The 13769-nt window shown below is 54.0% G+C and overlaps 1 protein-coding gene across 2 annotated transcripts; it reads right to left on the reverse strand.

The window, feature by feature from the left end:
- Window positions 1-6274: 6274 nt before the first annotated feature.
- TRIM56 (tripartite motif containing 56) lies at window positions 6275-12005 on the reverse strand. 2 transcript variants are annotated; one of them, XM_020876049.2, is made up of 3 exons: window positions 11848-12005; window positions 10846-10967; window positions 6275-10734 (listed from the first exon to the last, which is right to left on the reverse strand). In XM_020876049.2, exon 3 carries the CDS (start codon window positions 10731-10733, stop codon window positions 8466-8468), a length of 2268 nt encoding a protein of 755 aa, XP_020731708.2. In that variant the 5' UTR covers window position 10734; window positions 10846-10967; window positions 11848-12005; the 3' UTR covers window positions 6275-8465. The 2 variants fall into 2 exon arrangements, with proteins under 2 accessions (XP_020731708.2, XP_070316389.1); XM_070460288.1 differs by lacking the exon at window positions 10846-10967.
- Between the last annotated feature and the right edge of the window lie 1764 nt (window positions 12006-13769).

Here is a 13769-nt window from a genome sequence, read left to right on the forward strand (position 1 = left end):
GAGCGACTGAACTGAACTGAACTGAACTGAACCTCACCATCCCCATCTTGAAATCAAGCATGGTAATAATACGTACCTGCTGGACTTTAATATACATTAATAAATACAGAGCGGATGGAGAGACCTGTCTCTCAGAGGAAATGTTCACACATAACCTTCATTCATTTGTGCATTCATTCAATCAGAGTCTACTGCATCTCACACACTATTCTACAGGCATAGGATGTGTTAGTGCACAAAACAGGCAAAATGCCCCATCCTAGGGCTTGCATTGTACCTGGGGTAGACACTGGGGAATGAGACAAAACAATAAACCATAAGCAGGGTAAATAATCCTATGAAACAGTGTGTTGGGAGGTCAAAGTGCTATGAAACAAAGAAAAAGTACAGAGGAGTGAGATTACGATCTTTTTTTTTTTTTGTGATCATTTCACTGTTACTCATGCTTCCTCCTAAGGAAAAGGGATAAATTCTTTTTGCCTCCAGGCCTGCCCCAGCAACATTTCCAGCTCCTCCCCTAGTTCGATCCAATGATGTGAGTGATAGGGATGAGGTTTTAGCGCAAATTCACTCATTTGCTGTTTTCACTCACCAGTATTTACAGAACACCTGATTATGGAAGGTTCAGTGTGAATCAGAAGTTCTTGACCTGAAGGGTTTTGCAGGTGAGGATGCGTGTGAATAACCGAGGTGAGAAAGTGGTCCCGGCGGCCAGAGATGGGAGGGAAGCGGGTGCTGGAGGGGAGAAGCGAGCGGTCTGAGTGCAGCCACCCTGCGCGTGGACCACCAGCCTCTACACTGGTTTCAGGGCCTGTTCGCTGGCTCCTTGCTTTGGCTGTTTTCTCCCAATGAGACTGTACCTAATGTAGGGTTCAAAGCAGAGAAAATAGACGCTACCCTTTCTGAAGGGAAAGAGACATTTTCTGAGTTGACCCGGAAGCAAAAACAAGACCCCGGAGCCCTGCTCCCCAGACCTCAGTGATGAAGAGAGATGCTGTGACCATCTGTCCAGCTGTGTGCCTGGCCTGTGACACGGCCCCGCTTCCCCACCCTGCAGAGTCTGTGGCCTGGCCACTCGCAGACGGGCCCACGGCCGTGAGCAGACGCCACGGGCCTGCCGCCTCTGGGGCGGTGACTTCTCCAGTGCAGAGGATGAGAGGGTCATTTCCTAGGCAGGTTGATAAGAAGTCTAGGGGTCCCCAAGGAGAGAGGTCTGGAATACTCAAGGAGGAAGAAGGGACAAACTTTTTACTTTTTTCCTCTACAGTCTTTAGGATTATAAAACAATAATGTATCCTGCCTGAGGACAGTCTTTGGATTAAACCTTCTGGCTAATTCTGTTATCTTAAAATGTAAATTATGGGAGTAGGTCTGGTGAGGTCTTTACAACCTCCAGACATTCTTTGGATTCATTGGAGAGTATATGACTCCATTGCTAACACTAGCAAGAGGGTACTCTCTCTACCCCCTTCTGTTGTCTATGTCAGAAGCTTTCTCTATCTCCTTTATACTTTAATAAAACTTTATTACACAAAAGCTCTGAGCGATCCAGCCTCGTCTCTGGCCCCAGATTGAATTCTTCTCCTCCAGAGGCCGAGAACCCCGGTTTCTTTGCGTGATTCAGCAACAACCTTTCAAGGAGAGACCCAGGTTTGAGGAAGGAGGCTCAGCTGCATGGCTGGGGACCTAGGCCGCGTGTTTCTGACCACAGGCGCAGACGCTCCGCCTTGGGGCTTTGGAGCTAGAACAAGCCGTTCTCCCAACACTCAGCGCTCACATGGACCTGCAGGCGCTCCCGCGCCCGGCCCCCTCAGCTGCTGAGTCACCCTCCCCAGGGTTCACAGAGGCGCCGGTCCAGAGCCAGGCTGAGTCATTAGATGATGAATTGCAGAATTCTTGTTCAGGCTGTCACCACAGCAGTGGTGGGCCCTCATCCCCACCTCCTGCCTCCCCACCAGGCCACTTAGAGCATTCTCTTATCACTTGTCATGCCTGCTCCATCTGGGGTAGGGGGTGCTCTGGCAAGGAGCATTAAGATGGTGTTGGGGTGCCCGGGGCACTGCCAAGCTTCCCTTTCTGTGTCTAGATTCTGGACCGTTTGGGGATGGGTCCTGGCCTGTTAGCTCAGGGAAGAACCTCGGATCTCGTTTCGTTCAGCTCTCTCATCGATGAACGAGGAAACAGACACAGGCTTAGGATTCAGAGCTGCTCGAATCTGCAGCTTTGGGGTCAGAAACAAAATCTGCCTCTAGTGAGCAAACCTCCCAGGTCTCGGGTTCCGCGTCTGTTAACAGTGCTGGTGGTGACCACTTCCATTCCAGCAGTCAGTGGGTGTGAAGCTCAGGGAGGCGACCCTCGGGAACGGCTGTTTGACCCCTGCATTTGATGGGGAGGACAGAGGTGGAGTGAATTAGAAGTAAGGACCAGGAGAAGGAAATGGCAACCCACTCCAGTGTTCTTGCCTGGAAAAGTCCACGGACAGAGGAGCCTGGCGGGCTGCAGTCCATGGGGTTACATGACTGAGCATGTGTGCCCGAGGGTGGAGGGAGACGGGTTGGTAGCAATAGTGGTAGAACTAAAAAAAAAAAAAAAAAGAAGTAAGGACCGGAGATCTTCCTTCTTCCTGCTCAGGACTCAGAGGGGAGTCTCAAGGACTCCTGGAGGGACTTTGGAGAGCAGGTCAGAGGGGGTAGGTTTAGCCAGTAGGTGGATACTCCCAGCCCTGCAGGGGCCACCCTGGAGTCAGAGACGCAGCAGGTCAGGTGGAGCCCGCAAACCAGAAAACAAGCAGAGACCAGTGATGTGCACAGCCACCCTGCCTTGCGCCCTCACTCACCTCCTTCACACACAACGTCAGGGATCCTGCTGGGCCAGATCACCTGCTGGCTCCCTCCCACAGAACGTGAGCCTGGAAGATGCAGACCTCTGCCCAGAGGGCCCCCCTGTTCTACAGACGCAGGAGTGGCCCAGGACGAGGACAGGGAACCACAGATGATGACAGGGCCAATCACCCTGTGCCTGAAATGTCTCCAAGGACTCCGGGTAGCATCCTCACAGTCACAGCCGGGAGGGCCAAAGTATCTGATTCCCTTCCCTACCTGGGTGTTGATTGTTCCCCACACGCATGAACCATCTGAGAAAAGGTTCACATTTTTCAAAAGCATTTATTAAGAAAAGGGGGGTGGGTGGGAAAAAGGTATAAAGTAACACAAAGGAATGAAAGCGTTTACAACATAGCTTCTTCAGGCCAGTGGCAACTAAGAAATATTTGCTGGGCCGACACCAAGGGTATGGAGGCCCCAATTCTATTTTCAATCCCATTTCTCTTGGCTGCTAACCCAACCAGCTCAAAACACCCTCCGAAGAGAAGTCAGATTGCCTTCCAAAGCCTCCCCAAACTACTTCCCAGTTGCCTTTACGGCCCTTCTCTGCCTGGCCCGATTCCTTCCCTGGGCTTCGGGTGAGGTCAGCCAGACCCTGCTGAGCACTCTCTACTCTTCTAGTCACTGTGTGGTCCCTTCATCTATTTCTGTTCCCATTCGGATTCATTAAACTACATTCATGAACCAGTTGGGCTGGCTTGATCTGCTGCCTTGGGTCAAGTTGCCTGTTTTTCTAAGCCTACATCTGAACTTGCTCTTTCTCCTGTTGGGAACGACTTCTTGAGCAGTGTCTCTGGCAGCTCCCTGCCCCCATCAGTCCAAGGCTACTGTCTCCCCCAGACAGAACTCTGCACCCCCGTCCAACCGCCCACTTAACTTCCAGGTGGTTCCAGTTCTCAGCTAACCCGTCTAGGTGGGGGTTTAGTCACTAAGTTGTGTCTTGACTCCTGAGGCCTCATGGACTGGAGCCCACCAGGCTCCTCTGTCCATGGGATTCTCCGGGCAAGAACACTGGAGTGGGTTGCCGTTGCCTTCTCCAGGGGAATGTTCCTGACCCAGGAAGCGAACTCTTCAACGCTGAGCCACCAAGGAAGCTCGGGAGAGATGATCAAAATACCTTGATACTGGCACACACTTTTCACACCCTGCCCAGCTCTGGTCACCAACCTCATCAACTTCCTTGGAAGACTTCTGACTTCTCTCTTGGACATCGGCCCCAGTGGAATATTATCTCTGTAGAATATTCTATGAATGGCTTTATAGATACAGTAATAATAAGACTATGGCAAAAGGAGAGCGACTCCCTCCCAAATTGTTATCTTCTCTAACTTACAAAAGCAAAACAAAACAAAACTGGGCTACTCTTGCCATTTCTTCTACTTGTTAGTATACAGGTTAGTATAGCCGGATTCTCAGCTGGCTTTTAGGAGCAGAACTTGAGCCTCAGCAAGCTGGCCATTGGTCTCTTCTGCACCTGTGGTAACTGTTGAGACTTAGCAAATGGCTTCTTCAAATAAACGCTGGAAAGCAGAACTGAAGAGTCTCCTCCAACAGAGAAGCAGATAACAGCTCTACCCAGACATTCTCGAGCCTTTCCTTCACATTACATGCATACCACATCCCCTTTCAGGCTTACCCTGACAGAAAAGCATTAACTCAGTACTATGAATACAAGTTGGTTAAGATTTTTTCTAACAAGACCTCCAGTTTGAGCTTTAGGGTGTACAAAATTCTCCATGCCGCTCAGCCAGTCCTCACGACAACCCTGTGAGGTGGGCATGGTGGATGTTATGATGGGTATTTTACTGATGTAGAAACAGGTCCAGAGAGGTTAGGGAGCTCGACCAATATCACACAGTTGTTTAGTTGGAAGAAGGTGAAAGTGAAAGTCGCTCAGTTGTATCTCTTTGCGACCCCATGGGCTATACAGGCCATGGAATTCTCCAGGCCAGAATACTGGAGTGGGTAGCCTTTCCCTTCTCCAGGGGAATCTTCCCAACCCAGGGATTGAACCCAGGTCTTCCGCATTGCGGGCGGATTCTTTACCAGCTGAGCCACAAGGGAAGCCAGCATTCAACCCAGATCTCCGCTGCCTCACTCATTTTCCTTTTGCAGGCACAAAAATACAAACGAGGTTCCCTTCTCCCTTTTTCTCTATCTAAATGGCATCCTCCTTTTGTACACAATCTGGGAAGTCCCAAACAGGAAAAGGAATGATGGATCAAGCTAACTGTCACAGTCTAATGCGGGGGTGGGATGGGGGGATGTCATATATTTCATGATGTTCCTGATTTCTTAACATCTGTAGTTGAAACAAAGAACTCTTTCTCCCGGTGCTGGGTGGTGCTTTCGGCATCAGGATTTGTTAGGATTCCCAGGTCACAGTTGGGAGGCTGGGGATTTTCCTTCCAAAATGATGCTCAATGCTATACTTCCCATCCATTTCACATTTCCCCACTGCTGTGTGCCTTCCCACCTCGATTGAGCCCCTCACCGGGAAAACGCAGTACTTCTGTCAATCGCCCCAAGCCTGGCTTCCCAGGGCTCTCATGGTGTCCCCCACAACTGCTTCATCTTCAGAACCTCTGTGGGATTCTCTTCCTGTATCCAGGTGGTACTTCCCCTCTGAAGTTCTCTATTCCCACCTCCTGGCTGGAGCCATTCCACCAGCCCAGCTCTCTGCACGCGGTTCCCATGCAGCTCTGCAAAACTGCTGTTCTAACCTGAAGGTATTTATCCCTTAGAGGCCAGAACGCCCCAGGACATATAAACAGGACACCCCGATTTCATCTCTTTTGTGACTCAAAGCTGAGTCACACTCCTGGAGGATTAGGATAGGCTGAGTCCACAGTGCCCCCTACTGGAGATTTCCCACAAGCCAAGCTTTTGGACACCTTAGTGGGTCCCACTGTTTACTAGACATGAATTCACTCCACAGATGTTTACTGAGCACCTACTAGGAGCTGTCACTGTGCTGACTCTGTAGAGAGGGATGTAAAGAAGGCAGACACAGTCTCCCCACTTGTGCAACTCATCCTATACCACCCGGTTCCGTAGAACCACAATTCGGTTTCCAGTTGGTCTGAATGAGTTGGTGAACTCAATAAGACCGTCTCTTGCCTCTGGACACTCCACAATGACATATCATCCATGGGGACCACCTGACTACTGCAAACCTTCCCAGGGAAGATTCCATGGTCAGTCACCAAATAGACCCCTGATCTGCTGGCCTTTCCTCCCTGCTGGGTCCAGACCCACTGGGATTCTCCCCTTCGCTCCTGCCTTACCCCTACCCCCACCAGAACAGTCTCCTTTATTCTGACATTCATTTGCAAATCCAGGAGTTATTCTTGAATATCATTTATAGAGGTGTATTTTTCTGCAGCAAGTAGTTAAGCATATGTGTTATTTAATGGACAATAGTAACTGAAGTAGAAATGTGCATATATGAATAACAACATGAAATAACTCAAAAAGAACCCAACCTCCCTTGTCACTATTTACACATTCTGCACCTGTTTCACACGCAGTAAACTATTCAGACATGCTTTTACCTTGTTGCTATAATGATGTGATCAGAAATCCAAAAGCTTTTTTTTTTTTTTGCTTATGATTGCATCACAGAACATCATACTCGTCTAAATAGTTCTCATAGTTGTCATAAAGGCAGTAACTCATTGTCCTGCTAGACCACAATCAACTTGGCTATTCCTTCCAGAACTGAGCTGTTTCCTGTCAGTGACTATTACATACAGCGTGGTCACAAATACCTATCTGCAAATTCTTTTCCTTTTTCAATTCTTTTCCCAGAATGTATTCCCCAATGTGAAGTAACTTCATCTTACAATCATTTCTTTGACTCCTGTCAAGTCCTGCCAAACCGATCTCCAGGAAGCATTTATCATGCCAGGAGCCTATTTCCCCATGATAGAGCTTCAAAATATTTTTTTGACGAATGCAAATGGTTGATTTTATTTTTCATTTTATGTGTCCTGGCCCGTGTGGATTCCCTTCTGGGGACCCAACTTATTTGGTCCTTTGACCAAGTAGATCTCTTTAAGTCACTGTATACCCTAGAGACTCAGCTCTCAGATCAACGCTCTGTAATTTCCTCCCCTCATCGATTTTTCCTTTAATCGTCATTATTATTTGCTGTGCATACATCTCAAAATTTTATAACTGAATCCATACACTTGACATTGATTATTTACCCCTTCACTTCACGAAACAAATCAATGCTCTCCCTAGAAAAATATTTTCTTTTCCCTCCACCTAAAGTCCTGTACTTTCCATCTGGACTTGTCCAAAATCTCTCTGCTTCCCATGACCACTCATGGTCCATGATCCTTACATTAAGATTCCCTTTGGTCATCTCTCAACAGCCCCTAGCTAACCATGGCCACCTCCATTCCACCACTGCCACGGCCCATGCAAAGGGCCTGTGGTCACGGCTCACTTCTGACATGATCCCTCCATGCGATTTCCACTCCTCCACCCATCTCAGCACCACTCCTGACTTCTCAGGTCTTCCAACTGGTTTGGCCCCTGAGTTCCACACCTGGCCTCTAGGATTAGGTGTGTTCCCCACCCATAATAGCAATACAAACAAATGCCTTTAACACTTTAGTTCAGCCAGAATTTCTCAAAAGGAATTGTGCTGGAAAACTAAGAAGGGGCTAAAAACAAACTCCAGGAAGTATTAAGACATCAAAACAGAAGAGACTTTATATTCTACAGAGGTGTGACCTCAGGATGGCTTGGAGGTGAGGATTGGGGTAAGCCCCAGGGTGTCCCCTTCTCTCACACTAGGAACCCTGTGTTTTAAACTCCAGTCCTACCAGGTTCTGTTTTCTAACAGCACATTCTCTTCACGGGCTTTAAGGTAAACATCCTTTGCCCTGGGGTAGTGTCTATACTTGGTCCCCCATGAAGCCCACCTCATTCTTCACTGGGGGATGCCACTATTGGAGGAGGAGCCTCAATTTCCCGGCTGTGGCTAAAGGCAATGAATGACCTCAGCTCTTCCATCTCTGTGGTGAAAGATGTCATTCATTGACTGCCGGGTTCAAAACCTCAGGCCCCTGCTAACCTAGCCTGTCCCCTTCCAGTTGAAGAACGGGTTCTCAGCTCTCTTCGGCAAAGTACATAACCAACATATCCTGAGCCCTTCTTGGCTCCAAGGACAATCTCTACCCACCTCCCCAAGCCTCTCCCCGGGCCACCCCATCAGGAATGGTTTTGAAGAAGAACGCAAATCAGAACTAGTTTACATATCTTGGAAACCTAGACTCTATACTAGCGGCAGTGGCAGTCACTCCCCCCAATTCAAAAGCAAGAGGCGTTAATGCCCAGTACCTCTCCAACCCCTCCTCTTCTGCATCTGAGAATTATGGTCATGCCAACCCTGCTTGGTCCCCATCCCTGCAACTGCAGACGGGTTTGGCACTTCACATTGTGAAAAGCTGTCAACCACTGCCGTCTGAGAAAATGTCCTTGGCCGCCACATGTCCTGGGCGGCCCTGCCTGCCTTCCCCCCGTCATTTCCTTCCCCCCACCACCCAGTCCCTCCCCGGTCCCAGCCCTTTAACTGTCAAGAGGGCGGACCCGAAATACATGGATGGTCCCGTTACTGAGGGACACGACCAGGTACCTGCCGTCCACCATGGTGGTCACCCGGGGCTTTTCCAGGCCATGATAGGCCGTCAGGAAGTCGCCAAGCAGTGCGCCCTTTGGATCGAGGATCACTACCTTGTTGACCTCGCGAAGGGTCAGAAAGATGTAGCCTTTCTTATCCACGGATACGGAGCCCGGCTGGCAGCCGTGCAGGCCGGGTCCTCGGTACTCCCCAACCACCTGACCCAGCCCATCACAGACCACCAAGCTATTCTGCTGCCAATCAGACCCTACAAAATGGCCCTGGGGGCTGGTGGTCAGGAACACCAGTGCCCGCAGGCCCCGGTTGGCCTTGCCCCCGGGGATGAACCGCGTGGCCAGGCTGCCTTCCATGTTGTACACCTCCACGTGGCCGGACACGCTGACCGCCACCCGGTCCCCGCTCGGCATGGCAGCCACGGCGTGGCTGGCCTGGCAGAGGCTCAGCGCCCGGCGCCACTGCACCTCTCCGTTGTGGTTGATGAGATAGAGCCGCGCGGCCGCTGAGAAGGCCACGGCGTCCTGCAGGGCAGCCACGCTACATGGGGAGCAGCCCTCGGGCACGGGCACCACGCCCCTGTAGTCGCCATTGAGAGAGAAGCGCTTCAGGGCCCGGTTCTGCTCATCGGCCACCAGGATCTCCCGGGAGCCAAAGGGACAGAGCCCAGTGATCCGGGGGGCGCGCTTGTCCCCCGGCATCCGCGTGGGGAAGCTGCAGAAAAAGATGGGCCTGGGCAGGAGGCCGGAGCCCTCCAGGTTTGGCCCGGGGGCGGGGCTGGGCTCCCGGGAGACGGACTTGAGTCTGCCTTTGAACTTCCTCTTCTTGTTGGATCTGCCGCCCCTTGCGGCCTGGGTTCCTCCATCTTCTTGGGGTGTCTGGGCTCTGCCCTCTTTGGGGGTCTTGGCTCCATCTTCCTGGGGCGTCTCAGCTCTCTCCGCCTTGAGGGGCTGGGCTTCATCTTCTTGGGGTGTCTGCGCTCTGTCCTGATTTGGGGTCTGCACTCCATCCCTGCTCTGGGGCTGGGCTGCGTCACCTCCCGGGCTTCGGGCTCCATCCTTCCTGCTGTCCTTCAGCAGCTGCTGCTCCTCAAAGGAGAGCCTCAGCAGGTGGCAGTTCTTGTCCAGGAGCCCGGGATGCAGTTCCAGCTGGGGCAGCTGGCAGGGAGCGGGCCCAGGCACCCAGGGACAGCCCTGCAGCTGCCGGAGCCGCTGGGCGATCGCCCCCTCCAGAGAGAGGATCTCAGCCTCGCGCCCCAGGCTGAGCACCCGACGGGCAAAGGCAGCCGCCTCCCTGGCCACCTGCTCCCGGCCCTCCAGCTCCCCCAGCCGCTCCCGAGCAGCCTCCTCGGCAGCCTCTACGTGGGCCCGCAGCTGCCCAAGCACCTCCTGCTTCTGGGCCAGGAGGGCCCTGAGGACCCCCTCGGCCGCCTCCTCCACCTGCATGACTACCTTGGCCGCCTGCTCCCGCAGCCGGGCCAAGGCTTCCTTTTCGGCCAGCCGGGTGGCCTCCAGCTCGGCCAGGTTGCTGTCCACGCCGGCCAGCAGCTCCTCGAGGCCTGGCCTCCGGGCGCGCACAGCCTCAGCCAGGGGCAGGCAGGGGTGGTCCAGGTGAGGGTCCAGGCGACACTCTCGGCACAGCAGCTGGGAGCACGGCTGGCACAGGAAGCGCAGGGCCTCCCCGGGGTGCTGGGGGCACTGGGCCGCCTGGCGCTCCCGGGCCTCCTCATCGTACCACCCCGCCCTGTAGCCCACCAGGTCCACCACTCGGTGGCTGTGGGTCTGCCGGGTGCACCGGTGCCCGTCGGCACAGGCCTGGCACAGGTCATCGGCACAGTCCAGGCAGCGGGCAGTGGCTGGCCCCCCGGCGCTGGCGCCCCCCATCAGGGGGCATAGGGCACAGGCCGGCTTCCCTGCCCGCAGGTCGCCGCCGGCCCGGGCCTTCACCAAATCCAGGAGTCCGTTGACAAAGAAGTTGGTCTTGAAGGCGGCCACGCCCGCGGGCGGCACGGGCACAGACTCACGGCACTCGGGGCATCGGAGGTGGCCGCCCTCGGCTAGCTGTGCCAGGCAGTCCTGGCAGTAGGTGTGCAGGCAGGGCAGCGTTTTGGGCACCCGCAGTTGTTCCAGGCAGATTTTACAGGCCAGGAAGTCGCTGCTCAGGGCCTCCAGGAGGGAGGGTGAGGAGCCCTGGGAAACCATTCTGCAAGCAAGAGGTCGAGGTCAGAGGTCAGAGGGCACTCCTGAAGTGGCCACCCTCTGCCCTCCCACCTCTCCCCCATACTCAAGAGCCCCACCAGGTCTGGGGTCTAACCTGAATGGCTGGGAATTTTCTTGCCGTCTCTGGAGCTAAAGAACTGCCTCCCTCCTCCGTACAGACATTCAGAAATGCGAAAAAGTAAAGGCTGCCTTGGCGCGTGTCAGGCCCTGTGAGATCTGGAGACCAAAAGGCTGGGCCTTAGAGAGCCCACGGGGTAATGATGGGTGCCCCTCCCTGCCCGCCCCGCTGTTGACAGGCCTTGTGGCACATGGGGTGAGAGTCTGGTGTGAACAGGCCCTGGGCACCCTGCTGGGTGAGAGCTGCCGGGCTGGGGTGGGGGGGCAGGGAGGACACAGCTGAGGGTCCAGGTGGGCAGAGTCCCCTTGATTCCTGACAGGTGGGGCGGAACAACAGGCTTCAACTGCTGGGGCCCCAAGTCCCAGGGTCGGGTACACCTGCATCCTGGAACCACTCTCCCCCCCCCCCCCCACCTCCCCGCAGCAGCAGCACCATCACAGGAACTGGGGGCCCCCCCACTTCCTGCCCCGACTGCCCCGCAATGGGCTCTGGAGAAGTCAGAGGGGAGGCCGAGGGGAAGGGGCTGCCAGGCTCTTTCCTTCCAGCTCCTCGGACTCTGGGTCCGAGCCCCGGCTCCCCCAGCCCTTTTCTCTCCGCCCGTCTTGCTGCCGGAGGCCTCCTCCTTTCCGAGGAGCCTCTGGAGGGTCGGAGTCACGTGAGGCTCCGTCTGTGAATGCCCCCAGCATCCGGCACAGTGGCCAGTGAAATACTTGATAAAGAAACTTGGGGCGTTTTCCCCAAACTTCCAGAAAGTAGGGGCCGGGGGAGGGTGGTGGGCAGCGCTGAGAGAGTGGGAAGGGGGGGGTCTTCCCAAGGAGACCTCAGCTCTCTGGCCCCGAAGAGAGGAGCCTCCCCTCGGCTCCCGCCCTCTGGGTCTCCGTCCCCCTCCCCTCCCTTCCTCTTCCTCCGGCCGGCTCCCTTCCCCCACCCCCTCCAGTCCACCCCTCCCTCCAGCCGCCCCCCAAGCCCCCTCCTTACCTAGCTTGGGCTCCAGGACCCAGAGCTGGGGGACCCCCCCGCCCCGCCCCTCGGAGGCCCTGATGCGGCTGTTGCCGGGCTCCTGAAAGAGAAACAAAACTGAAACTAATTGTACTTCTGCAACTTCCGTCCCAGGCCCGGGACACGGACTAGAACCGCCGCAGGCCCCGCCCTCTTCCCTCCCCAGCCTGGACCTCTTCCTCGGGGGGGCCTTCCCCCACCGGCGGGGCGCAGTCCCCGCCCGCAGGCTCCTGGGCTTCGTGAAGGGGGCCGGGTCAGCTTTCGCGGCTGGAGTCTCCGAGGTCGGCCTGTCCGTTTGAGCCTGGGGATTTGCTCAGCCTGCTAAGTGTGTCTGTCGCAAGGGCACGGCAGCTGCCTGAGGATATATCCTCCGAGGGAAGAAATGAGAGATCTTAGGTGATTCTCGGAGACGCAGGGTAACCAGAGCCCCGGCCTCAGGCCAGGCTTCCAGGGCTGCCGCAAATTTGCAAATCCAGCCCTAGTTGAGACCCTTCTACCACAATTCTTTGCTGAGATTCGGGAGGGAGCTCGAAATGAGGAATGGACGAGGGCTCCCTGGAGGAGGTGTCCCTTGAGATGAGTCAGAAGAGTGCACAGGGGCTGGGGATCACCAGAGAAGAATGCAGGGAAGGGCATTCCAGGAATTGGAAACAGCAGGTTCGTGGACCCAGAGGAATGAGACACCACATACTCTGCTGGGGTTCCCGAGTAATTCAGGATGGTTTGTGGGAGAACTTACAGTTGCCAGGCAGAAGGATGGGGGAAGAGATAGGGAGTTTGGAGGGACATGTATATACTGCCATGTATATATAACCAACAAGGTCCTACTGTATAGCATAGGGCGCTCAATGTTATGTGGCAGCCTGGATTGGAGGGGAGTTTAGGGAAGATTAGATACATGTATATGGGCTTCCCAGGTGGAGCGGTGGTAAAGAATCCACCTGCCAATGCTGGAGATGCAGGAGATGCAGGTTCTATCTTCCAGGGAAGATCATCTGGAGTAGGAAATGGCAACCCACTCCAGTACTCTTGCTTGGAGAATTCCATGGACAGAGGAGCCTGGCGGGTCACAATCCATGGGGTCACAAAGAATTGGATATGTCTGAGCACTCATGCACAGATACGAGCATATTTATGGCTGAGTCCCTTTGTCCACCTGTTATCACAATGTTGTGATAACACAACATTGCTAATCGGCTGTATCCCAATACAAAATTTAAAAAGTTAAAAAATAGAAAAGGAATGATGTGTGGGAAAGGAACGTGTCGGTAGTAGCAGATGATGTCACCAAGGAAGCAGTGGCTGGATCACAGAGTCTTATGGTCTACATGACAGAGTTTGAGATTTATCCCCAAAGCCAAAATAAGCCACTGAAGGATATTTCCCCCAACACCTTCTGGAAATTGTGAAGCACAAAGGAGTTGAAAGAATTGCAGCAAACACCCCCATGTCTATCCCCTAGTTTCTGCAGTTAACACCTTGCCATAGTTGATTCATCACACAGCTACCCAAGTAGGCATCCGTTTATTCCCAGGGACAGGATTTCAGGAAGAAACACAACCGGTGAGAACTTACTCTGGCATCAGCCAAGAGAACAGAGGGGAGCTTGTTTTCCAGGTGGAAAGCGGAGGATCTGAGCTGACACAGCGCCACTAGGGGCGGGGGCGGGGGGAGCCTCAGGTGTGAGCAAGCTGGTGCAGGTGACAACAGCTGGGGTCTTGTAATTGGCTCTGCACTGGAGATGACAGAAGGAGAGTAGGAAGTCCTTTGGGTTTTGCAGGCCCGGAGGTCAGCACAGAGAGCTCGGCAGGTGATAACCCAGGCTTGTGACTTTTCCGGACTTTTCCAATGAATCCCTGGTTTTGATGAAGTTTGCCCAACAGAGTCCAAAGTGAGAAGAG

Source organism: Odocoileus virginianus, chromosome 33 (genome assembly GCF_023699985.2).
Source record: "Odocoileus virginianus isolate 20LAN1187 ecotype Illinois chromosome 33, Ovbor_1.2, whole genome shotgun sequence".
Taxonomy (NCBI): domain Eukaryota; kingdom Metazoa; phylum Chordata; class Mammalia; order Artiodactyla; family Cervidae; genus Odocoileus; species Odocoileus virginianus.

What these genes read in the sequence shown, in the direction of transcription:
- TRIM56 (XM_070460288.1), bottom strand. Translation starts at nt 10,733, where the DNA reads ATGGTTTCCCAGGGCTCCTCACCCTCCCTCCTGGAGGCCCTGAGCAGC.